The 24,368-nt window shown below is 41.8% G+C and overlaps 2 protein-coding genes across 11 annotated transcripts in view; one reads left to right on the top strand and one right to left on the bottom strand.

The window, feature by feature from the left end:
* ncoa3 (nuclear receptor coactivator 3) overlaps nt 1-1,901 on the bottom strand; it is a 31,537-nt gene extending 29,636 nt beyond the window's left edge. Inside the window, exon 1 of the mRNA XM_071521247.1 lies at nt 1,826-1,901. The gene's annotated coding sequence lies outside the window, so the exon portion shown is untranslated. The remainder of the gene's footprint in view (nt 1-1,825) is intronic.
* A 7,055-nt stretch (nt 1,902-8,956) lies between these two features.
* zmynd8 (zinc finger, MYND-type containing 8) lies at nt 8,957-24,243 on the top strand. 10 transcript variants are annotated; one of them, XM_071521240.1, is made up of 22 exons: nt 8,957-9,063; nt 13,969-14,039; nt 14,389-14,534; nt 16,150-16,371; nt 16,600-16,713; nt 17,475-17,567; nt 17,663-17,750; nt 17,837-17,892; nt 17,977-18,054; nt 18,163-18,278; nt 18,375-18,868; nt 18,957-18,974; nt 19,006-19,149; nt 19,318-19,473; nt 19,730-20,263; nt 20,496-20,821; nt 20,915-20,960; nt 21,344-21,540; nt 22,039-22,119; nt 22,211-22,289; nt 22,377-22,616; nt 22,911-24,243. In XM_071521240.1, exons 1-22 carry the CDS (start codon nt 9,050-9,052, stop codon nt 23,084-23,086), a joined length of 3,489 nt encoding a protein of 1,162 aa, XP_071377341.1. In that variant the 5' UTR covers nt 8,957-9,049; the 3' UTR covers nt 23,087-24,243. The 10 variants fall into 10 exon arrangements, with proteins under 10 accessions (XP_071377341.1, XP_071377343.1, XP_071377335.1 ...); XM_071521242.1 differs by having other exon boundaries at nt 16,228-16,371; XM_071521234.1 differs by lacking the exon at nt 18,957-18,974 and adding an exon at nt 17,190-17,255 and having other exon boundaries at nt 14,383-14,534; nt 18,375-18,874; nt 20,439-20,960.
* The last annotated feature ends 125 nt before the right edge of the window (nt 24,244-24,368 follow it).

A 24,368-nucleotide genomic window follows, 5' to 3' on the forward strand; every position in this document is an offset into this window, starting at 1 on the left:
TGCCAAGAATATGAGCAGAAGCAGTTCATTGGATAGGTTCCCACAGTGGTCATTCTACCACTTACAAAAATACCACATACACAGGCTTGAGTAATGGCATTCCATCAGACTCAAAATAAAGAAAAATTAGCTCATCTGAGGAACGAGGGCTGCCAGTAGCATCATTCTCACTCATTAGTTTCCCAACTACACAGCAGACAAATGTCCATGTTATTGAGATATCACAGGCTATTTTATGACAGGCCTTCATGAACTTAAATTACCAATATGGCCACATTCATCAGTAAGTGACAACAACCTACCAGCTTGACCATAGAAATAGCACAGCTCTAGATAATACCATGTCAGAGACTGTCACGTAGAAAGAAGTACTGTGCTGTAAATGCCTGCAAGTATTGGCAAGATTGGCCCCAGGCGAAGAGAGCGACAGCACACCTAGACCTCAACCGTTTCACTGCTATGACTAACCTACCTCTTTATTGTCTGCCTATACATGAGCAAGCTCTCAAAGAATGTTCTCTTACTGCCTCAGAAAGTGGTGCTCAGCATACGTGTTGTCTACTAGCCAGGGGAAAGCAAGTGTGGATTGTACCTGAACCCCTTCCTGCACCGCTGCTGTGTTCATTCTCACATGCACTTCAATACATCCATCTCTCTCTGCCCGTCTGTCTCTCTCTGACACACAGACACACACCTAAATATGATTTATCAGCAGTCAAAACATGAACATTTATCATAGTGTGATGGGCCATTATGCCCACCATTACAATCACAGATACATAATCTTAGTACAGCCAAGCAAATAAATAACAGATGTCGATTCTCCAGAGCAACCATGCTCAGCTAGTCGGTTCAAGTTTGGTTGTCAACGGCGGGGATCAGTGATGCACTGGTAACTACAAAGGTGGGTTAAATAACTACGACCTGCAGTCGATGATCATTATGAATCAGACGACCAGCAATATACACAAATATCAATTATTATTATGTTATGTTTTTTTTCCCCTTAGGGACCCTATTTTTTACATAACTTACATTAGTTTGATAGTATTTGGCATTAGGTAGCCTATACTATGATAGGCTATGTGTCAGAGAAAAGAGTAAGAAAACTACAACAACAACAAAAAAACCCCTGGGTAAACTGAGTTTAGGTGGCTTTACCCTCCACTACATCCCTGGTGGAGACTAGTCAACCATAACATACGAGCAATAAACAATGTATTTTGTTTTACTCAGGAAACTTGACTAACACAGCTGTTACGGTGTAGCTCTGAACACATCGACAATTCTTGCAACCCTGGTTGTGGCGACACTGTAAGACAAGTCTGACTGGCTGGTCAAAAATATCTGTAGGAACAGTAGCCAAAGCAATACTTGGGGAAATTTAACACAAGCGAGTAGCTCTAAAAGTTACAATATCATTATTTGCATACAAACGACTTCACTCATTAGCGGTGTGAGTATTCGCCCATAGCAGCCCAAGGAATCATAAACCCTAGCTATATATCTCGTAAACTTTGTTGTGAATATTGAAAACACCAACAACCAACACCATCACCGATAAGAATGGCACTTTATCAAATCAGAAGTGACCGAAATAATCATCTTATTTATGGTTAACAAGCCAATAATATTATGACAAACATTCCATAACAAATAGGCACTGGTTAGGTGGCTCGTTGTATCACGGTAGAAACCACAGCCTGCTCGGCAACGGAGCAACACCAACTGTTTCTTTGACAAATTTGCTCGTTAAAACAAATGCTAGCACCAGTGTTCAAAACTTGGGTATAACCGAATCATAATTCAATCTCAGAAAACTCACCGGCTTCGACGCTTTCATTGAGTGGAGCAGTTTCTTTTTCGCCTCTATAAACTCTCCGCCATCTTCGGCAGGACCGTGTTTGTTTAAATGGGAAACACTCCCAGAGCGCAGGGAGCCAGCTTGTAGCGGAGCGGTAGGCCTTCTGGGTAATGTAGTTGTTTCCCCCTGCGATCCGCATGAAACGGAATGACACGTTCCGCAAATGGACTACACGTACACCAATAGGCCTACCCATAGGTGATATGAGTAGCAGTCAAAGATATTATTAGGGGAGAGAAATGACAAAAAAAACAAAAAAAACATGGATTTATTTATAGTATAGTAGGAGTCTATGCAAATGCCTTATCATAGTGCTAGAGTGCAGTGTTATTAGGCTATTGAGTGAAAATGCATGCATAAAATAGGCTAGCATGTAGGCCAATCACAGAAAGTATCATATCTTGCAAGGAATTAAACAAGGTTGGGCCTTCACACCAGGAAAGGATTTTGGAATCAATTTAGGCTAAATATGTTGCTTGAGAGCTGATTCTTTCTTGCTGCAACTTTTAATGAAGTATGTTATTAGTCTGGAAGTTTTCCTCCTATTGTTTCACTATGAAATTCCAAACGTCCATTCCATTTTACAGTATCCATGTATGAATTCACAATCATGATTTACTCCCTATCGTTTCACAGAGTATAACACACATAACACATCCATTTCTTTTTTATTATTATGTCAGCTATAAAACATGCATGCCACCGATTCACACATGCATGTAGGCTGACATGTAGCCTTACGCTACCTCCCAGGTATAAATCTGGGTCTTTGGGTCTAAGTTCCATTATCTATAACTAAGAAGATCTAGGATGGAAGGAGGATGGAAGAAACTGTCTCCATGGTGACCTCTCCGGCACACTAGTGTTGAATTTCAACTGCTGGGGAGGGAGTGAGGTCCAAAGATGGAGGGAGAACAGGAGGATAGGGGGGGGATGGGAGAGTGATTGGGGGGGTCGGTGTAAAATACTAGGTAATTAGCTCCTTACTTGCTCTTTCCTGTTTGGACATTATTCTATCACAATCAGCATAGAATCTCTGAGGCTGAAAAATAAATTAAAAGTGGGATGGAAAAAATGGCACTACTGAGGTGGAAACATTTTTTTTTTTTACTTAAAATCTCTCAAGTGTTGTCTTCAAAGGAGTGCTGTTGAGAAAGACTGTGAAGTTCATTACCCCTGTCATGCCATTTTCTTGTAGGCTCCACAGTCACAAAATCTGCTCAAACTTCTGTGGATTGGCAAGGCAGAGGTTATTCCCTTAACTGTTAAGTTATGGTAAATGTGGATCAGGCATTCATCCAGTTATTCACAATTAAGACTTATGGGTCACTTGAGGCACACAGGGCTTAGTACAGATCAATACAGTTGTTTGTAGATCCTTTCTTAGTATTTGGGGATTTTTAAAGGTCGCATGGAATCTTCAACAGATATCACAATAACCATAAATGCTTGTGCATTTTTGTTGTGTGTGATTTTGTGTGTGTGCATGGGTGAGAGAGCCTCAATTACATTCCACAGAGACCTAAGGGGGGCCCATGGCCCTCTGTTTGTGCCCCTTCCCCCACCAAACATGGAAAACTGACCTCCCCCTCTGTCCATGAGTGAGACACTTCATCCCCTCCCCCCTCCCCACTCAGCCTCTCTACTTTGAAAGGACAGGAGATAACAGTTTGAAAGGACAGGAGATAGCCCCATAATCATTAATGTATTCAGATTGCTTTACCTGCAAACAACTAACGGCATGCCTTTCTTTGCTGCAACCCCCCCCCCCCTCCCACACACACACACTCGATGCCACATCGATCCAAGAAGAGATATAACACAACCACGTTCAACTTCAACATTCAAGTTATAACAAAACATAATGAACAACAAAAAGGGAAGGAGGAACAATTTTTGAGAGCTAACTTCTGAGGAGCTTGTACGAAAATCACACAGGTATCACTTGTAGGTCAACAAACTGTGTGTCTTAGTATTCAGATTTACAGGGTGAGAGTTTATCATGGGCTTTTCTTTAAGAAGAGTTTAAAGATGGGGAAATCAATGATTTACACACCAAGTCACACCAACAAAAGACATTTGTTTATTTATTGTTGAGAAGATGACTTGAGTTCACTGTTTTGTTATTGAGCATAGGGTTGCCACTTTCAGCACTGAGAAATAAGCTCTCCTTTCCCTCTTGAGTTTGTGCTTTGATCCAGTTCATTTTGTTGTTGCTGGTAACCTGATATGCCCGTCTACAGATTTCAACATGAATATTTAGGCTTACACCAAGGACTCTTTTCCATATAACAGGCCTGCCTGCTGCATTTTCTAGCACTGACATTTTTCAAAGTCAAATCAAGTGAGTAAACTACCTTAAAACACAATAAGATAGAACTATACATATTCTATGATGCTCACTTTTGAGACTAATATTTGATATACATTTGTATCGTTAGTGACATGGTCTGATTCTGGTGCATTACACACTGATAGTTAGTTTGACCGTGGAAATGAAAAACAAGCTGTTCTGAAAAGAAACATAACATAACATAACATAACATAACATTTCTCTTCAACAATTCCTTATTATAAAAGAACTAGCTGAGAGATATTAATCAGTCTGAAATTGTTTATCATTCAGATGACAGGGTTACCTCGAAAACCACAAGTGTAGTAAAGCATGCTTCTGAAACCACAAAGTAAAGCAGGTCTAAATAATTAATTATGTAAAAGAGATCAGTGGTCTCATGTGATTGATCACAAAAAGCACACTTATCAGGAAAAGCCACACAAGACGGACTTCACTGAAAAAATAAGATCGGAAAAAAAAATAGCAGTAGGCCTATCAAACTATAGGAGCCTGTCTGTGTACTCTGATAATCTGCCTGTAGGGGAGATTTACCTCTAGAAATGTAGTGCACTGAGAAAAAAACTAAACCCCTAAGCCCTCTGAAAATGTATGTAACATTCAAACGCAACATTTGACCGTAACCAAGATCTTTCAATGCCTTGAATTTAGATAACTTACTTTAAAACATTTTCAAGACTTTTCAACGACCTGCAGACATCCAGTCTGCTGCCCGGAACAGACGGACAGAGAAAGCCTGGCTAGGGCGCCATCTTGGGGACTGCTGCCCCCGGTACCGGCCGGCCTCCTGTGAAGCTGGAGAGGCTGTCTGAAACTTGGGACACAAAACAGTATAGAACATTGGTAAGCGGCATAATATATGTGTTACACCGTTTTTGCAAAAATAGGCTTATCACAACAATACAATGTAACGTTAATATAGCTATCTGGCAAAACGGACCGCTTAAGTATTTCCACCTGTCCAAGCGCACGGTAGCTAGCTAAGTGTCACCTAGCTACTTTATGTGAAAATGGACCTGTGTTGGAGAGCTTCCCAAACCTGTTGAGGTCAAGCCCCCTCAAACTCAGATATAAATTAGGCCACGTACCCCTAGTTGATAAGATTTTGTCTGAGGGATCCCGATCTGAGAAGATCTTTACTGTTAGATACGACTCGGTAACGTACAGAAATACACACTCAGTTATAGCTGTAGCGATAATCTGCGGTAGATGGGGTGATAACAGAGGGGGGTGGGGTGTGTGAAACCTGTGATGAATACAGTCATCCGTGTACACATCTGTCATTCTGCTAACGTCTTGTAGTGTGTGAAATGATTCAATCATTTTGCTGAGGACCCACCATGCAAAAGTCAGAATTGTAGCTTAACATTTCTGAGAGCTTGACAGTGTACGCTAGCGCCAATACACCATCTTTCTTTATGTTTAATACAACGTGTCAGCATCTGTGACCATCTAATATGTAGGAAAACGGTGCATTGGTGTCCAAACTCTGGTTCATTGACCTCCAGGGGTCCCCAGCCAAATGAAGAACTGTTTGTTTCAGTATTATTATACTCCTAGAAGCTAGCCCAGTGATAAAATACATTTTACCACAAGAGGTCGCTGCTGTCCTTCTTCGAGTAGCACGAGAGGCTGCAGTCACCTGGACAGTGCAGGCAGCTGCTTTCCAGGTAGCCCAGCCCAGGCCAGATAACAAATTAGAGCTAAATCTAATACAGTAGAAGCACATTTATCACCTACAACCAGAGATATAGTGGTAAATGAAAAGGTTGGCTCCAGTTGGTGATCATCATGACCAGTTTAATGCTACCTACTACAGTGTATGCTATGAATATACTGTACATCATAAAGATTTAGGCTACGTCACCCTAAAACGGTGGCTAGACTCTATTCTGCAAATAAAAGGTAAGCTGACTTTAAATGGGTTTACCCTCCACTACATCCCTGATTACAACTTACTGGTGATCAGTACTGAGCTTATCAATGCATAAACATTCACTGTAGAGGTGAGGGTACAATCCTCCCAACAGAAATACGGTAACACTTTATTTGGATAGTCCAATGTTGCTAATCAGGTGACAAAAAGTAGCCTAGATGTTCAATAAAGTGTCACTTGTTGATTGGATACATTTCCACAAACTATGTAACCCTAACCCTGACTTTAGCCTAACCTTAACCCTAATACTAACATTAACCCCAACCCTAAGATTAACCCTAGCCCAGACATTGAATATCTATGGACTACTTTTCAAATAATTCTGAGTATCACTTGAAACTCAGTTGACTTTTTAGTGAAACATTGGACTATCCAAATAAAGTATGACCAAAAATACATGTCATGACTAATGCTATAAGTTGTGTGAAATATGAAAGGGACCTGTGGCTAATATGCCCACAGCTGAATATTATATGTGTTGCCAACCAGATTTCATTGTTAACCAACTTTAATTTATTATTCCAACTAGTTTCCAACTGTTTTGATATTTTTTCACAAATATATGAATTAGCAATTGTAAATTAAACATTTGATACTTTATGAATTCTAAAGTTATGGTATGTTCACTTTGGCGGTGGTTCAATTCCTGAGACATCCAGAATTCATTTCTGTCAAAGGGTCCCTTAAGCAAGACACTAGTCTGCTGCTAGCTGCCTCTGTGCTCTTACCTCTCTGATGACATACAAATGTGTGTGAGAGCTACATGTGTGTCTGAGTGGATTTCCAAAGCGACAAATTCCTTATGATGCTGTGAAATATGGAAATACATAGAAATGAGGTGCCGTCAGCCAAAAATAAGACAACAACACTGATGTTTAAAATAGCTCAACAAAAAATGCTTAGTTGCAACAAGTGAAAACAAAAAAAGATAAGGGTAGAAACACAAGAAAAAACCTAAAAGCTGTATTGATATTGCACAGTTACAATGTTGTAGCACATTGCCTATTGGGGTGGGATTCTGTTTTGGTCTGACACACGACACTTGTCACATAGCAATGATAAAAGTTGGCCGAGACTGAGACATAAATGAATGAATCAAGATGGGTTTTTTTTGGTCAGCTGAAGAGTCCATATAAAAACCTTTCCACACAATAAGACAAACGCATAGGCTGGATTCCCAACACCTTGTTAAGGAAAAAAAAAATCAGTGTAGGATCGATTTTATGTATAACTTTTGCCTAAAACCTAAAACGCTTTATATTCTTCAGAAAAGTTTTTACTTTCTCAGATAAGTTTTCAAGGAGCAGGCAAGGTAAAACAGTCATTTACTGAATCGAAGTCGTTGTGTTGCGACCCACACAGGCCTTCTTCAACCTCAGCCCTAACCCTGAGTTTGTACTTGTTTTTGCCGGGCCCATGGGACTGGCCTAGAACTCTGAAAGTAGCTAGTAGTAGTGACTGACTGACTACCCATTGTTGAAAGCGAGAAGTGGCGTCAATACCTACACAGTTATGGTGGTATACATGATATTGCGTTGTTTGCACTTAAAATTGCCACAAAGTGCCACTTATATAGTATATCACTACAATGCAGAGGGCAGAGACATCAATGGCCCGGCTTCCACTAGGTCAACCTAGTCTTGTTCACATATACCCATGCTCCTTTCTAAGTCATTCTTTGAAGCAAAGTTTTAAGTTTTGTTTGTATGGTTAAATAGATATAAATTAGGCCACGTACCCCCAGTTGATAAGATTTTGTCTGAGGGACCCCCATCTGAGAAGAGCTTTACAGTTGTTCACATTTATACCCATGCTCCTTCCTAAGTCATTCTTTGAAGCAAAGTTTTAAGTTTTGTTTGTATGGTTTCATAACTTTAAGATAACCTCACACTTGTCTTAAGATCTAAGTTAAAAATGCAAGGCGAATAAGTCATTCATTAAAATATTTCTTTTATTGCAGTATTATTTGTGATGGAATATTAATTCAAAGTTATTCAGTAATTGACCAAAGAATTTTAATAATGGAAAATAAAGCTGAAGACTAATAGGTAATGATAGCTACTAGTCCATTAATCCTTCAATAAAAAACAGAAACAAAAGTAGTTTTTGCACTCATAATGTCTTGAGAACTGCCATACTTTTTTGCGTGCAAATCATTGTCAATCTTATGAAAATATTGTTTAATCTGGTCCAAATCTTCATGTTTCTTTAACAGAATAGTCTTGGCCTATCTGTGACCGTATTATAACACCCCATCACAACAGTTCAAAGGGCAATATTGGGCATATCACATGACAGTATCTTAGCCTACATTTTTAGCATTGTCTATAAACGTATATATGTGACAGAAACCTAGCAGATAAATCTCACTTAGTGTCTGCTTGCCGTTAGCTTGTATTTGTATAACAGGTTTTTTTCCTTCCCCACGATGGATAGTTTAACTTGAGGGTGGGAGCTAGTGAGACAAAGGCCTCCTTAGGAATACAGGCCTCAGGCCTGTCCTTTATGCAACCATCTGCTGACTTTCCTTGAAAATTCAAACACATGCTGTAGAGCAAGTTTAGGAATCCACAACAGCTCTGTGCAATGTTCTTGGCAGCTTCTAGGTGCGCAATGGCTGATTATTTTGATGTAGGCCTATCTCCGCTCCCTCTCTAAGCACAGCGCTTCAGCCTGCCTGTGCTAAACAAAAGACAAGCAGCCAGGAAATGCACCGGCCAATCAGCAGCTGCCTTACATCTCGGCAGCACGCGTGGCCACTCTCAGTGTGCCTTGTATCAGAGCAGTGAATCGGACAGCTTGGAGAGCCGTGGCTGTGCTCTGAGCAGGGTGAGGGCTGACAGGGCTGTCCTCCATGTTTTAATAAGCATTGACATATCACACTGAGTTTTTAGCCATGCATCCACAGAGGTAAGCTTGATTTTCATTCTTTCACATATACTACTCTATTTATAAGGCACCAGCCACTGTGTGAGATCTGTGCCTGAGTAATACAGGTTTGTCTGACAGACTGGGGGGAGGGAGAGTCTGTTTGTCACCCCACAGCATAGGAGTGGAGCCTGGAAGGAGAGCAGAGCATAGTACAGCACAGCAGACAACAGACTGCCTCTCCTAACTGGGTGACTCTCTGGACACATGGTGGGTTGAGGGAGCTCAGAAGGGGTGTAATGGTCATATTATATTGACTGAGGAGAGCTGCTTTCTTTTGTCAGGACCTAGAGAGGATTGAGTTTTTATGGGAAGCAGGAGTTCGAAGCTGGCTGCCACTGGCCTGTGCTGTCAAGATGGCAGGCCTGCTGAGGGAACAAGGCAGGATGGGAGAGAGAGAGGGAGCACTGAACAGGGGAGCCCCCACATGAATTAACAGATGGTGAACTGACAGCACAGCAAGAATAATTTAGGCCTCAGACTGGCACCAGGGCAGGGGAGGAGGGCACTGCTGTTAGGCTAATCGTATGCCAGACCAAAGTGACAATGAAGAAAGGACTAATAGTTGTCTTGTCTTGTTTTTCTGCACCCCACCCAAAACCCAGTTCACCTCACCTTAATGCCCTTTTTATATGGTGAATAATAAAACATGTTTTGATCAGACTTTAATCCTGTAAGCTGCTCTCCAGTTTTCTAAAATACCAGTTCTCTAAGGACTATATATGTCACAGAAGCTTATTTATCACAGAGTTGGAGGGGTTGCCTGGGCCCAATGGTGTGCTCTGCTTCACAGTGTTGTTCTCTGCTCCGTGTGGCAGCCATTTTAGAGAGCTTCCCCTTTCTGTCCCTCTGCTCCAAGCACTCTGGGTATTTGTATGTGACAGAGAAGGAAGGAAGAAGGAAAGGACATCTCTTAAAAGGCACTGCATAGAAAACTCATCTCCTCAAACAGGCTAGAATACCTGTTTGAACTCGACCAGGTTTGAATGCATGCTATTCATACATAATGCTGTTTGCTGGTTTCCTGTATGTATGAGTCACTTCACCCTATCATGGTCCTTAGGTTCAGGTAAACATTCTAACTCTGATTAATGATTTTATCCATTTCTTCCAGTTTATCAGGAATGTCATTTTATTCTTGGACATGTGATATGTTCCAGATGGAATGTGTGGTAGTTTTTTAATTCTTCATTATTAGTGGATTGCCTATTGACAAAGAAGCTGTCTTAAAAATGACCAGGGGAACTATGGCCCAGATATAATGGCACACATGTAGTGTTGCTCGACCAGGGTTCAGCTGCACTCTGCATTGATTGAAAGAGCAAATCTTTTCACCCCCTGGCTTTTTGTGAATGGTGTTTGGTAATGCCTCTAATCCCTTCATTCCACTCTGGTGTGAGGGTGGATGTTGGTGGACTTAAATCTGCATTGCAACGACACAGCCTATTTTGTGGGGCAATACTAAAAAAATCCTTTTCACGGCTGGTCCTCGTCTTTAAATTATTCACCAAACCCTTGCTGTCTGACCTCTCCAAATGACCTCCTTGGCCCCCACATTTGTTTTCCTTTAGTGTGGTTTATGGTTATTGTATGTGTACCAGTTGGTTTGGTTGTGTTGCATTGTTCCTGTTCATGCTTTCATGCTCTATGCCAATGAAATAAGAAATCCAAATAATGAGAAGGTCTATCTGAAATTGATTCCATAGAAAGAATGACACTGATGGCTTTGCTTTCACAGTTGGATCTGTATATATTATTTCAGCTTACTGTAGCCCAGGCTCAAAAAGCCCAAGCAGATATTGATTTTGAGAAGGTATACTAATGGCAGCTGAAAAGGCATCGGAGAAGGAGAAAGATTGTTGGCAGTAGCCGGTGTATTTTATAAACCACAGCCGTCCATTTTGACTGGGAGGCCTGTGACATTTTCAATCCTGTCTTTGTGTTCAGTGTTAAGGCCCTTGCTGCATTCCAGCATACTGGTTCACTGGTAAGCTGTATGCTCCTTATAGCAGAGTCGACTGGAGCCGTGTGTATGTGCTGTGTGTGCAGTGCGCACAGCAGTCAGGGAGAGAGTGTCTTCAAAATGGACGCCATACGCACACACTGGCTGAGAGCACAGCGAGGGAGGGAATCTGATCTGCAGCCCGTCAAGCCTGTGGAACTATATCTTCCATGTTTGATAAAAGGCACACTGCCAGTGTGGTCTGTATGGTTTTTAGGGGAGTGAGGGACTTGGTTTTCAGGAGGTTTTTAGCAATAGTGAGGAGCAATCCTCTCTGCATTGCAGCACTGTGGCTGAGGAGAGTGGGGAGAAGAGAGCCTGTGTGGCACACTGAGCTCGGCACCCAATCAGGCACCTCCGTGTGGCACTCGAACCAATCGGCAGCCCGCAGCCGAGGTTAAAGATTGACAATTGCTGGAGAGAGCAGCAGGGAGAGAAGGCCCTTCTGGGAAACCTGGACCCATCTTTTCCCTCATCCCCCAACGCCCTCAATAATTGAAAAAGATTAAAGAATAGGCTGAAGAATCTGTGTGTGAGTAAAGAAAAAAGGTATGCTGTTGATTTCCTACATTGAGGCATGGGTGTTATGTCATTGGTGGGTGTGGAAAGGGATGTATCAGTAGGCTACAATAGGCTACATTGTATGCTCTGTGGTCTTTAATTTAAGATGTGTATTTTGTCAGAATGGGCAGCAATGATTTTCCTCCTTGTCTCTGTCTCTCTCTTTTTGTGTGTTGCTGTATTCCTGGCCTGGACAGGAGAGGACGTTGCTGAGGTAGATTGTCTGAGGCTATTCAGACAGGTTAGATGAGGAGGCCAGTAAAGCCATTTCTCTGCACTCCTGTCCGTCTCTGCAGATGTGCTCTGCTCCTGCCTGTCATTTTCTTTCCCTTGTGATGGAGGAGGAGGGGGGTGAGAATGAACGAGATATTGAAATGGAAAAGGCAGTCCTTTTGTGTTGAGTGAGCAGCTATCTTTGTTTTTCATACACACCACTCTTATGGTGCTCTCCTCTGGAGTGAAATGTGGCAAAACTGAAGCCATCTGAGCGGTGAGGTGGGTGCATCTGCTGTGGCGTCAGAGAAAATGGCAACAATAATAGGACCGACACCAGAGCGCCTGAAAGCCAAGACGTTTCATGTTGAGCTGATACTGGGCAAAACCTGTTGGACAGTTTTCTGTAAACGAAGTGGCTCTCTCACAAGAATGTGGTTTTCATTTGAAGGAAATGTTGCTGTTTGCAAACAGGACTGGGGTTGTGGTTGTGCAATACAGAATGCTGTCTGTTGGGCCAGTTGATCAGTGAATCTCACTACGAGGTGTTTTAAAACTGAAGGAAAATCCATTTGAATGCTTTTCCCATATATTTATGTCAGAATGTTCAGACATTGCGGACTCTGTTGTTCTCAGTTATCCAGTGTTTTCATGTTAACTATTTAAACACCTGTGGCCAGTGGAAGAAGACGGATGCTTTAGTAGAATAGAGTAAAGAATGGCACCACATTTTGGGCCATTGTTGTATTGGTTTATTTATGTTTTTATTGAACAGAAGACATTTTCTTCACCAAGCTATCAGTACATGGCCTGTCAGTATATAATGGTTAAACATTAGTTTTAAATGAGTCCTGAAGCTGTAAATGGTTTGTCTGCATGATATACTGCATAATATAACACCTACCCTTCACAAATCAGTCTGCATACCCACATCCTAGATAATAGGCCTTCCTTTTAAAAATCCAGATAAGAGCTTTTGCACACTAGGCAGATTTCAAATACCCCATTTGCTTCGTTGAAATGTAGCTCTAGGTAAATTAATTTATTTCTGGACCATTTTGATGTGCTGATGGAAACCAGTTGAGCTTTGACAGGGTAGAAAACTCTTCTTTCCATCAGTCAGATATAATGGCTGGTGCACCTCAGAATTTGCAAGCCATTTTCAGTATTTCCCTAGCCAAAACAATAGAAATGGTCCTAAAAATAATGAGTAGTTACCTGCCAGAGTGGAGAAACTTAACACTCAAAAACAAACACACAACATTTAGCAGCCTTTGGCTGCTGGCTGGTGACAGTTTCCCTCCCTGACCTTTGACCTTATCATTCATATCCCACTGATCCTCTGGGACTAGTGTTTTTAGCACACTGCTTTTCTAGACATAATGGTTTGGAGGATTAAGCCTGTCCTAAACTTTGCACAGTATGAGCTGGACACTTGCTTGCCACAGCAAGATTTATGATACTCTTGTTCTTAAGTGAACAGCTCAAGTCTCATCAGAATTCTCTTGGTGTCAACAGTTTGCCTGTTGGCCTAATGGACTTTCATGGCTAGAATAACCCCATTCCAGTAGGATGAGGGGAATGTCTAAGAAGTAGGTGAGACCGTTTTAAAATAAACATCGGAGGCACATATTACAGTCTTATGTTTGAAAATGCCACCACTGGTATACAGACTAATATAGCTAACAACTGAGTCAGTAATAAGTAGGCTGTTTTGATCTGATTGAAGCACTCCCTTTCTGAATCAAGCAGTAGTGTTTGTTAGTGTTGTTAAGCTATGATATTGCCTCAGATGGGGAAACTTGAAACTATTTGTGACTGTTTTCATCTCAATTGTTCACTGACCATGTAGTCATGAAGCTCAAGCTTTGAGCAGGATATGACTGGGCAACATGATGGATCAAATTCTTACCTCCTTCACTTTGCTTTAAAGGACAGTTTACCTTGCTAGGCTACTTAGATAGAACTGTGATGGTATTGGATACAGTAAGAGCTCACTCTTATTTGTAATAGCTGTTTTCAACTTAAATGATGAAGGCAACAAATAACAAAGAGGTTATATCCCAGAGGTTGCCAAAGCTTTGACGATGCCTCTCTCTTTTCTGCGTCAGTGTGGCTGAGGAGGAGGGGAAGACTGAGACAGATGCAATAGAAGGAATGGAGATCTCAACACGATCCAAAGGTAAGAAGATACTGCGCACGGCTGTTTATAGAAAGCTCAGAAAAGCTATTTTTATACCTATGAGATTACACGGTAATGTTGAAAGTGTTTTGGTTTTGCTTCACGGATGTGTGTACATGTCTGACTGTGGTTTGTGTGTGTGTGTGTGTGTTGCAGAAGAAACAAGATGGAGGATTAGCTTCCATACTGCTTTTTACATTGCATGTCACCATGGTTACTGGCTGCAGCCTACTGTATGAGCACAGTCAACCTCCTGTGCTTCACATCCGATGTTTGCACGTCCTTTTAGGAGGCCATCAATCTGCACTCCCTGGTTTGTATGACCTTTGACTTCTGTCTGCAGTTTCAGACCCGGGGTCAGCAGAGCGGGTGACCCAGAAACGTAAGATGCCGAGCCCCTCTCACTCATCCAATGGTCACTCATCTGCTGAAACTTCCCCCAGCCCAATGAAAAAGAAGAAGAAACCAGGTGCTGTCAGCAGTAGCAAAGACCAGGTACAGCCTCTATCCTTGACTCATCTCCTCTTGTTGTGAATGAGCTTGTGTGTCATTAAAAAAACTTAAATTGAATTACTTAAATTCAAATTTTCAAATATTTTGTTGAATTGTTCACATTTTTTCTGAGGCTTTAAAATGTTCTTTTCAGTGATTAAATTTTTAAAAAAATAATTGACCATTGTTGGTTGTTTCATTTGAATTACGTTTAGCTTGACTTTTTAAAAATCTTGACCCCAGACGAATGTTGCACCAAGTGAACATTCAGTATCATGAGCTACAAACATATATTCAGAATGAACACTGGTTTTAAGTTTTCCTGTATATTTTTGTTTTTTTTTTGTTTGTGAAATTGCCCTTGAATGTTATGCCAACCTATATATAAAAAAATATACACGGTATTTTCACTTTTTAGCATATAACAAACATATCTTCATGTCAGTTCATGAACAGTCAACATCCAACATTATCTGCCCCGGGATCCATCTTCAGTACAAGCTTTCAGGGTGTTTTTCCCAGGCTCTCATTAATGATAATACAAACAGGCAAAACGAAAAGTGTAATGATGACCATGGTAAAAAAAAAAAACAGTAGAAAACAGATCACAGAAAAAAAAAGCCTGTTGTAGTGCTTTTGTTATTGTTAGAGGTATCATTTTTAAATAGGTCTTCAAAATGAAGGTAGTGATGGTAAATACCCAGGAGAACCAATATTTATGGTTGACTGTGATGACTGCTGATGATGTCAGTAGCTGATTTATGTAAAAATGTTAGTGTACAATCAGAGTGGATTACAATATCCCACAATAAATTTTATGTTGCTCGAATGTGGAGACACAAGATGGTGCTCAACTGAACTGTGTTGCATGTTCTTTATGACATTTTACATACACACACACACCTGAATATTTTTTAAGTGCTGAAAAAGAAAAGTCCAGTTGTATTGTAATCCATATCACTGCAATATTCAGCAGTAAAATCACAGTATGATAAGTTGCCACATGGAGTCCTACTTAAAGTCAAGAAATCTTAATGAATGCTTTTTTAGCTGTTGCTATTTAATGCAGTGCTTTGCAATCTAAGACAATCATGTGATTACTTTTAGCTCAACCTTTAACTCACATTTTTTTATTCACATGCTTTGCTTGCTTCTGCTTAAAGCAGTTGATTAATGTGTCATAGGTAGACAATTGCCAGTGGGCTCACACAGAGCACTTTAGATTGAGTTTGTAAAAGATTAGCAGTCAGTGTAACTACCTGAGCTTTTATGGGTTTAATCAAGGCTTTTCACACGGTTTGATTGGTGATAGGTGTGTACCAAAACACAGACTGAGATCAGAGAACTGAGTGAGTCACAGGACTCTGGATAATTTGTCAGACCTATTATCTTTTTTAGGTCATTTTCATCACAGTAAATTTTGACAAATTTTCATGGTGATGTTTCAACCAACAGTCAATATGTAACACTTGTACTTATCAGGGCTCACAGCAGTCTGTGTTTTGCCTGTGATTTCAGTATGTGTACCTTATGTTGATTCTGTGCATGCTCTGCTTCTGTAATCTCTGGCCTGATTTTGACCCTCCCCAACTCTGTGTTTCTTTTGCCTACATTCCAGTCAGAACTAAGACATGGTCCCTTTTACTATGTGAAGCAGCCAGCACTCACCACAGACCCTGTTGATGTTGTACCGCAGGACGGCAGGAATGACTTCTACTGCTGGCTGTGCCACCGCGAGGGCCAGGTGCTCTGCTGTGAGCTCTGCCCCAGGGTGTACCACGCCAAGTGCCTCAAACTACCAGCCGAGCCCGAGGGCGACTGGTTCTGTCCAGAGTGTGAGGTACTCACCCAGGAATGTGTATATGGGTGATGGAAACCAAATTTTAAAGCCTATAGTTTCAACCCACTGTAATGTGTCTTTGATTCTGGAAGACCTTTCAGGAGGGTTGGACTAAGGCCATAAGCGACAAAAACATTTTAATCCTACATACAGTGCATGCTATAATGGGGAATTGCACAAATTGTTAACTGCAAAGTTTACAACTCTTTTCCTCTTGATGTCTTTTAGAAAATAACGGTTGCTGAGTGTATAGAGACTCAGAGCAAAGCCATGATGATGCTAACTATAGACCAGCTGTCTTACCTGCTAAAGTTTGCCCTTCAGAAGATGAAACAGCCAGGTGTAAGTACTACGATCCATCTTGACAGGGGAGTCACACTACCAAAGTGATTAGTTACGTTTGGGGCAGCCAGGCTTATTACAGACAGGGTACTCTCTGTTTATTCTCATTTTCATTTCTGCTTTTTCTAATTGTACATTGAGATGTATCACTATTGGATATTCGCATGTGTTTTTGTTGGCCAGTCTTGTGATTATAAGAATGCTTATGCAGCCAAACACCATGCCCGTTTTCCAGTCATGCTTCTCCTATTCCCATCAGTAGTGCCTGATGTCAGTATCTGCACCCTGAAATATTAACTGTCCACATATCTGTCCAGCGTGATGTAATATTGATTTGCATGTGTAAATGATCTCTAATAACACCACTAACAATCACAGTCAGTGTACTATAATTGGCCTGTCATGGCTGGAAACCATGAAACTAAAGAGTGCTAGCTGGTGGTGAGGATACAGCTGCCCCTCTCGCTCTCTTTCAGGACCATCCCCGCTCGTCATCTCACTCCCCCCATGCAGCTTCCACGCAGAGAAAGACTTTTAATTGGGTAATCAATCACACCACTAACAAGACCCCATCATGATTTCTTCCTCCACTGGTTTTCCTCTTTTTGTTTGAAGTGGCTTTTAGAGCTTTTAAGTAGTAGCATGGTGATAGCATGTTCATGTGCAGTGATGGTGGAGGTTCTGCAGTGAGTTTGGCCTGAGATTACAAAAACGAGGGTTTGTTTACCTTCTCCCTCTTTTCTATCTACTGGTTTGTACAGACTGAACCCTTCCAGAAACCTGTTTCTCTGGAACAGCATCCAGATTATGCGGAATATATTTTTCACCCTATGGATCTTTGCACACTCGAGAAGGTAAAATACAGGGTGTCACACATTTCTTAGAATTAAATGTACAAATGTGGACCAATTTGTCAGTTTGGCACTGACATTTTCTTTTTGTGCTGCAGAATATCAAAAAGAAAATGTATGGCTGCACAGAGGCCTTCTTGGCAGATGCAAAATGGATTTTACACAACTGTATAATATACAATGGAGGTATGTTTCATAGCTTTGACACCACCTGTGAGAATAACCCAGTCTGTTAATAAATTGTGTAACGCAGATGTATGTCCTTGTTTTAGGCAATCACAAACTCACGGCTACAGCTAGAGTGATAGTAAAAATCTGTGAACATGAGGTGAGTATATGGGTTGGGGGCAGAAAAGATTTTTAGTTTGGAGCTGAAACTCGAGTGCATATGTCTTTGATTCTTGTTTTACAGATGAACGAGATTGAAGTTTGTCCAGAGTGTTACCTGTCAGCCTGCCAAAAGAGAGACAACTGGTTCTGTGAGCCATGTGTAAGCTCAGTAACCTCAAGTTTATGATGATGATTCTACCAGATTATTAACCCATTCCAACACACATCACTGGATTACAACCATTTAGTCAGTGTTTTGTGTCTGCAGAGTAACCCCCACCCTCTAGTCTGGGCCAAACTGAAAGGATTCCCATTCTGGCCGGCTAAAGCTCTGCGGGACAAAGATGGACAGGTGGATGCTCGCTTCTTTGGCCAGCATGACAGGTATCAGCCCTTTGCGCTTCAGTCACTTGGGCTTGGAGGTACATTTCAAGCTTTGCTGTAACAGGGCACATGATGATGTGAATCTTTATCCTCCAGGGCATGGGTCCCTTTAAACAATTGCTACCTCATGTCCAAAGAGATTCCTTTCTCTGTGAAGAAGACCAAGAGCATCTTCAACAGTGCCATGCAAGAGATGGAAGTCTACGTGGAAAACATGAGGAAGAGGTTTGGAGTGTTTAACTACGCCCCCTTCAGGACACCCTACACCCCTGACAACAACTTCCAGATGCTGCTGGACCCCTCCAATCCCCTATCCACCTCCATAAAACCTGAGAAGCAGGAGAAGATCAAGCTGAGCTTTGATATGACCGCATCGCCCAAGATGCCTCTGGCCAGGAGCATGGTGTCTGGGGCTGGGCTGGGAGGGAGCACGGCAGGCCGGCGGATCCCCCTCAGTGACATGCCTCGTTCCCCCATGAGCACCAACTCCTCTGCCCATACAGGTTCAGACGGGGAACAGGAGACACCAGACAAGTCCCAGACAAAAGCCCCAAACAGCCAGTACAGCACAGGGGAGGAGTCCATGGATTGTACAGGTATGCAACAAGATGCATTGTACTCTCGCAGCACTCTGTTAGAATATATACTTTTGTCAAAGCATGTGTCTATTGGGGCGAGACTGTCCCTCCTCCTCTGGTATTGTTTAACACTAAATCTCTCTGTACAGCATCACCTGCTTATACCCGACCTGGTACTGCAGGCAGTTCCTTGGACAGCCCCAAACCATTCCACTCTCAAGCTCCAGGCCTACCCCTCATTCCTAAGCAGGAGAAGACACCGCCAACAGGAAGCATTCTGAACCTCAACCTAGGTGAATCCCTCATGCTGACTATCTAATATTCATGGAAGTCCTTAAATTATGTCCATTCTCTATGAGTAAATACAGATCACTTGTGGACCAAATTATGCCAGAAATGTGATCTACATGTTCTAGTGTTGATGTTGATGTTGCTGTTGTGCGTTTGTTGTGTCCTGCCAGATCGGAGTAAAGCAGAGATGGACCTGAAGGAACTTAGTGAGACAGTTCAACAGAAACAAGGAGCGACACCAGTCCTCACCTCTACCAAGAGACAGATCAAGAGCCGTTTCCAGCTCAACTTGGACAAAACCATTGAGAGTTGCAAGGCACAACTGGGTTTGTGCAGCATACTTGGAAAAAAATGCAATTTCTGAAGCATTTCTACTCTGAGTTGTTCAGTTGATAGTTGGTAATATCCATGGCTAGATGGTAAAGTAACTGAATGAAACATATTTTGGGGATGTGACTTTGAATACCATGCGCAATTGAACCTTTTTAATTCAATTGGAGTACTTGCACAGTACTAGCTGAATCCTCTAACTTATTGGATGGAGGTTGGATATTCACCTCCTTCTTTCTCCTTGCGTTGCAGGTATAGATGAGATCTCTGAGGATGTGTATAAGGGTGTGGAACACAGCGACTCGGAGGACTCGGACAAATCTGACTCCAGTGACAGTGAGTACGCCAGCGATGAGGAGCAAAAGCCCAAGGATGGCCAGGATGCAGCACCCAATGTCAAAGGCCAGAAGGAGCCTTCCAAAACTGGAGTCAAAGACCAACCTTCCCCCAGTCAAGATAAGGAGGGCAAACCAGACGTGCCTGTGGCATCAAAATCTGCTGCCAGTGACACTGTTGCAACAGTATCAGATCCCCTCTCTAAAGAGAGAGTGAGCACAGATTCGGACAAAGAGAGCCCAGATAAGACCAAAGCAGCTCCAGCATTGCCTGTTCCCAGAGAGAAGGCTCAGGTGAAAGAGGAGGTGAGTCAGCCCATGCCAGTGGAGGACTCTGATTCAGAGAGGGAGCTGGTTATTGACCTTGGAGAGGAACAGGGAGGCAAGGAGAGGAAGAGGAGCAGAAGAGACACCACCACTGTTAAGGAGCCAGCTGCTGGTAAGCCTGAAGGTGAACGTTCTACTTCTCTCTACTTATCCCACTAGAAATACTTGAAAACGCAAAAATTGAAAAATGGTTTGTCCATTTTGTTGCATTTGTATCATCTTAACTTTGCTCTATCTGGAAACATCAGCAAATTTGTGCTGCTGAAACTAGTAATTAATGCGTGCGTCACTTCTTGTAGGTAAAGCCCCGACCCTGTCGACTGCCCCGTCTCAAAACAGCACGACCCCTTCCTCAGCCTCCAGTGTCTCCTCCCAGTCCCCCGTGGCCATTCCTGTTACCATGGTCTCCTTCACTACTGCCTCTCCTGCAGCCATAAGCCCTGCCACCTTATCTAGTGCCACTCCAACACCAACCCCGACCCCTGCCTCCTCCTCAGCCTCCACCACACCGGCTTTGAAGAAACAGCGCCCTCTGCTGCCCAGAGAGACGGTGCCAGTGGTGCAGAGAGCTGTGGTGTGGAATCCCACCGCCAAGTTTCAGACCTCCTCTCAGAAGTGGCACATGCAGAAGGTGCAGCGTCAGCAACAGAACCAGCAACCTGTGGCGACCACACAACTGCAGGCTCCATCGCCAGGGCAAGGCCAGGCCCAGACAGTGGCCCAGACACAGGCCACTGGAACCAGCTCAACATCAGTGTCCTCGTCTCTGGCACAGCAGCCTTCACAAAGCACGCGCTATCAGACCAGGCAGGCTGTCAAAGGTAGATGCCAAGGTTTAGTTCACAAGTTTGATCATTTGTAAGTATGGGTGTACGCCATGGTGTAGGCCGGTATACCCTGAAATGTACATATTATTCCATAATGGATTGTCAATGAGTGGAACTTTTGTTTATTACCTTGATTTTGCAAGTTACTATATCCAAATGGAAGTGAAAATGTCTGATTTAATGGGTTTCATTTCAGGCCTCAAGGTAATAATAATTAGAAAATTTGAAAGGTGTGTAGACTTTTGATATCCACTGTTTATGTGTGCTGAATAAATTGGCGGTTTGAGAAATCTAGCAATTTACATTCCAAGTAAATATTTGACCCTCAGTTTTGTCCGTGTTTATAGTGCTGATCAGGAGTATTTTTTTTATCCTAGCTGTTCAACAAAAAGACACTCCACTCAGCACGTCCACGTCGGCTGTCACCCTGGTATCCAGTAGCCCCGCTTCTGTGGCAATGATGGCAGCATCAAGTTTAGGCACAGCTTCTTCATCTTCCCCAATGGCAGTAGACTTGCAGATCCCCACTGGCTCAGCAGACGTTGCTGCAGACATTGCCAAGTACACTAATAAAGTGAGTATCTTTCAAATGTGTAGCTATAGTACTTAGTTTAGTTCATAAGTGTTTAGGATAGTGTTGCCTCTGCTGGACACTTGTTTGGACGTGTTGTCCTTAACTTTGTTGTTACTACAGTACCGACTGATCATTTACTGGCTAAATGACTTAATTGCACACAAGTTCTGTGACTGATTAGCTGTATTTCTCTGAAAGATTTAAAAACACATTCTGAAAGTGCTCTAGTGTGGTAAAGGCACATTCTGTCATGATGGGATTTTCACAGTGGAGTATTATTCATCCCTCTCGATTAATGTTAACATTTTAGAGATATCAGTGCTTGAAATATTACAAACTACATCTTTGGTGATTTTGTGTCCACAATGGATGGGACTTATAAATGATAAGGCAAAAAACAAAATTTGCATTGCTATTTCAAATATTAATCTCATCCTTCCATAAAATCATTTTTTCTTGACTGAGACATCTGAATATTATGGTCTACTGTTCTTTCAGATAATGGATGCAATCAAAGGAACAATGACTGAAATCTACAATGACCTTTCTAAAACTACTTCAGGGAATACAATAGCAGAGGTAGGTGTTTGATCTCAGCCCTCAGAGACTGAATACTATTCTGATCATAAAACTGTCATGGAATATTAAATGAGTGTTGTCTTTCCCACAGATAAGACGACTGAGAATTGAAATAGAAAAATTACAGTGGTTACATCAACAGGAGTTGTCGGAAATGAAGCACAATCTCGGTGAGAACTTTTGTCTTGAATCAGCAAAGTACTGCACATTGATATTTTTTTTGTGAAACAATGTACTGAAATATAGCACGTGTGTAGAGTTGACGATGGCAGAGATGAGGCAGAGTCTGGAGCAGGAGAGGGAGAGGTTGGTGGCTGAGATGAAGAAGCAGATGGAGCTGGAGAAGCAGCAGGCAGTGGATGAGACGAAGAAGAAACAGTGGTGCGCCAACTGCAGGAAAGAGGCCATCTTCTACTGCTGCTGGAACACCAGCTACTGTGATTACCCCTGCCAGCAAGCCCACTGGCCAGAACACATGAAGTCCTGCACCCAGTCAGGTAACAGCACATGCCAGCATGCACGTTACAAATAACATTCAAGCAAGCAAGAACCATCGTTCTCTCTTAAGGCAACTCTTAACCCAGTCTCAAACTCTCAGTCCTATGCTCGATCAGTCCTATGCTCGATCATTGCCAGCATGATCAACAGCCAGACTACCAATCAGGCTAATTTGAAAGCACACCAGTCTATTCTCCAAATGATAGTAATTCCCCATGCAAGTAAATTATACATGGAAGGGTACATTTTCATACATGTAATGATGTGTATTGTCACTTTTGTCCTATTTCTAGCAACAGCCCCACAGCAAGAACCTGAGGCTGAGTCCACAGCAGAGCCTCCAAACAAAGGTTTAGGACAGTCCGGCAGTGGCCCAGTCCCTCTCAGAGACACTGCAGTCTCTGCACCATCAGACAAAGACTGTGACATGGAGAAGAGCACTGACAATGTTGCTGTCAGTCTGTCATAACCCGTCTTACCATACTTGAAAATGTAAATCTATATAGATTTTTTTTTCACTACAAGAATATGTCTATGTAACATTTTCTCTGTCAAGCTGCTGCTAAAGGAGCAATCCAAATGTGTTTTATTTATATATCTCCTCTTTCCCTTTCTGGCCCGACATACTACATCCAGAGCACTGTTGTCTTTCCCCATTTCAATGTGGCAACAAGGAGATTGACAGCAAAAAGCTTTTAACCACTAGAGGGGGGCAGTTTCAAGTAAATGCCTCTAAAGCACTTAAATACTGCTTATCTGTGCACTCTTTTGCAGTCTCTTTAGAACTGCCAATATAAGGTGTTCATGAACATATACCAGTGCTTCATTGGAAAACATAATAACTTCAGAGTGTGAAGGGAAACAATTGGCCGATTTGATTTTAGAGGATTTGATTGCTAAAACTTAACCCCTTTTAATGGACCACCTCACTTTTAGATTAGGGGACTGTTGACAGAAATGTCTGTAAGTTACTTCTTTTGTATTGTATGTTAATTTATTTCAGTTATTCTGATGTTGCCTGCTGTATAGTGCAAAGAAAATAACAAATACAAACATTTTAAATAGGCTGTTTCTATTTGATAGATACTGCTCAATGAACAGCAGTGAATTAAGGAACACATGGAAGTCAATAACATGTTTTTTTTTTTTTTTTTTTTTTAATTATAATGTTTCATCTTTCTACTCTTCACGTATTATTCAGCGCTGTATCCAACATCCGCTTCATCCCGCACCAGTCTTACTGCAAAATAAATGACAAATCATTTTGTGAATTACACATAGACCTGCCTGCACCAAAGGGACAAGCAAATCTGAAAGTCAAGTGAAATGTAGACCGTGATATCAATGCCTGTCAGAATAACATCACACTGGTATCTTATTAGTTAATCAGCAGTCAAATCAGCAGCTTTTCTGTTATTGTCACAAGTAGGTTTTGAACACAGAGAACATAATTTACCATGTTTCAGATGACACTGTACATTCTTGTCGGTCACAAAAAAATTATTTTATATTTGTCTTGGAGGAACTCATTTCATTTGTTGTATGGATGCATAGGTAGGGTTCATAAAACTATATTTTGTCAGCGGGACACTGTCACTGCTGTTGTTTACATTCTGTACAGTAAAATTGACGTTTCAAAAATATGAGATATTTGACCCTGATTTTATTATTTTTTTGACAGCTACGCATGGTTTTAACATTTAACCTCTCAGTAGTCACACATGTTAACTAATCAAAAATATATTTTACCT

The sequence above is a fragment of the Centroberyx affinis genome, unplaced genomic scaffold (assembly GCF_046629955.1).
Source record: "Centroberyx affinis isolate AG114_WGS23_722 - 3 ecotype Tasmania unplaced genomic scaffold, CSIRO-AGI_Caff_v1 ptg000877l_1, whole genome shotgun sequence".
NCBI classification, from domain to species: domain Eukaryota; kingdom Metazoa; phylum Chordata; class Actinopteri; order Beryciformes; family Berycidae; genus Centroberyx; species Centroberyx affinis.

What these genes read in the sequence shown, in the direction of transcription:
- zmynd8 (XM_071521234.1), top strand. An exon ending in ATCTTTGCACACTCGAGAAG is followed by an intron (nt 17,568 to 17,662) that starts GTAAAATACAGG and finishes TTTGTGCTGCAG; the next exon opens with AATATCAAAAAGAAAATGTA. An exon ending in GGAAATGAAGCACAATCTCG is followed by an intron (nt 22,290 to 22,376) that starts GTGAGAACTTTT and finishes GCACGTGTGTAG; the next exon opens with AGTTGACGATGGCAGAGATG.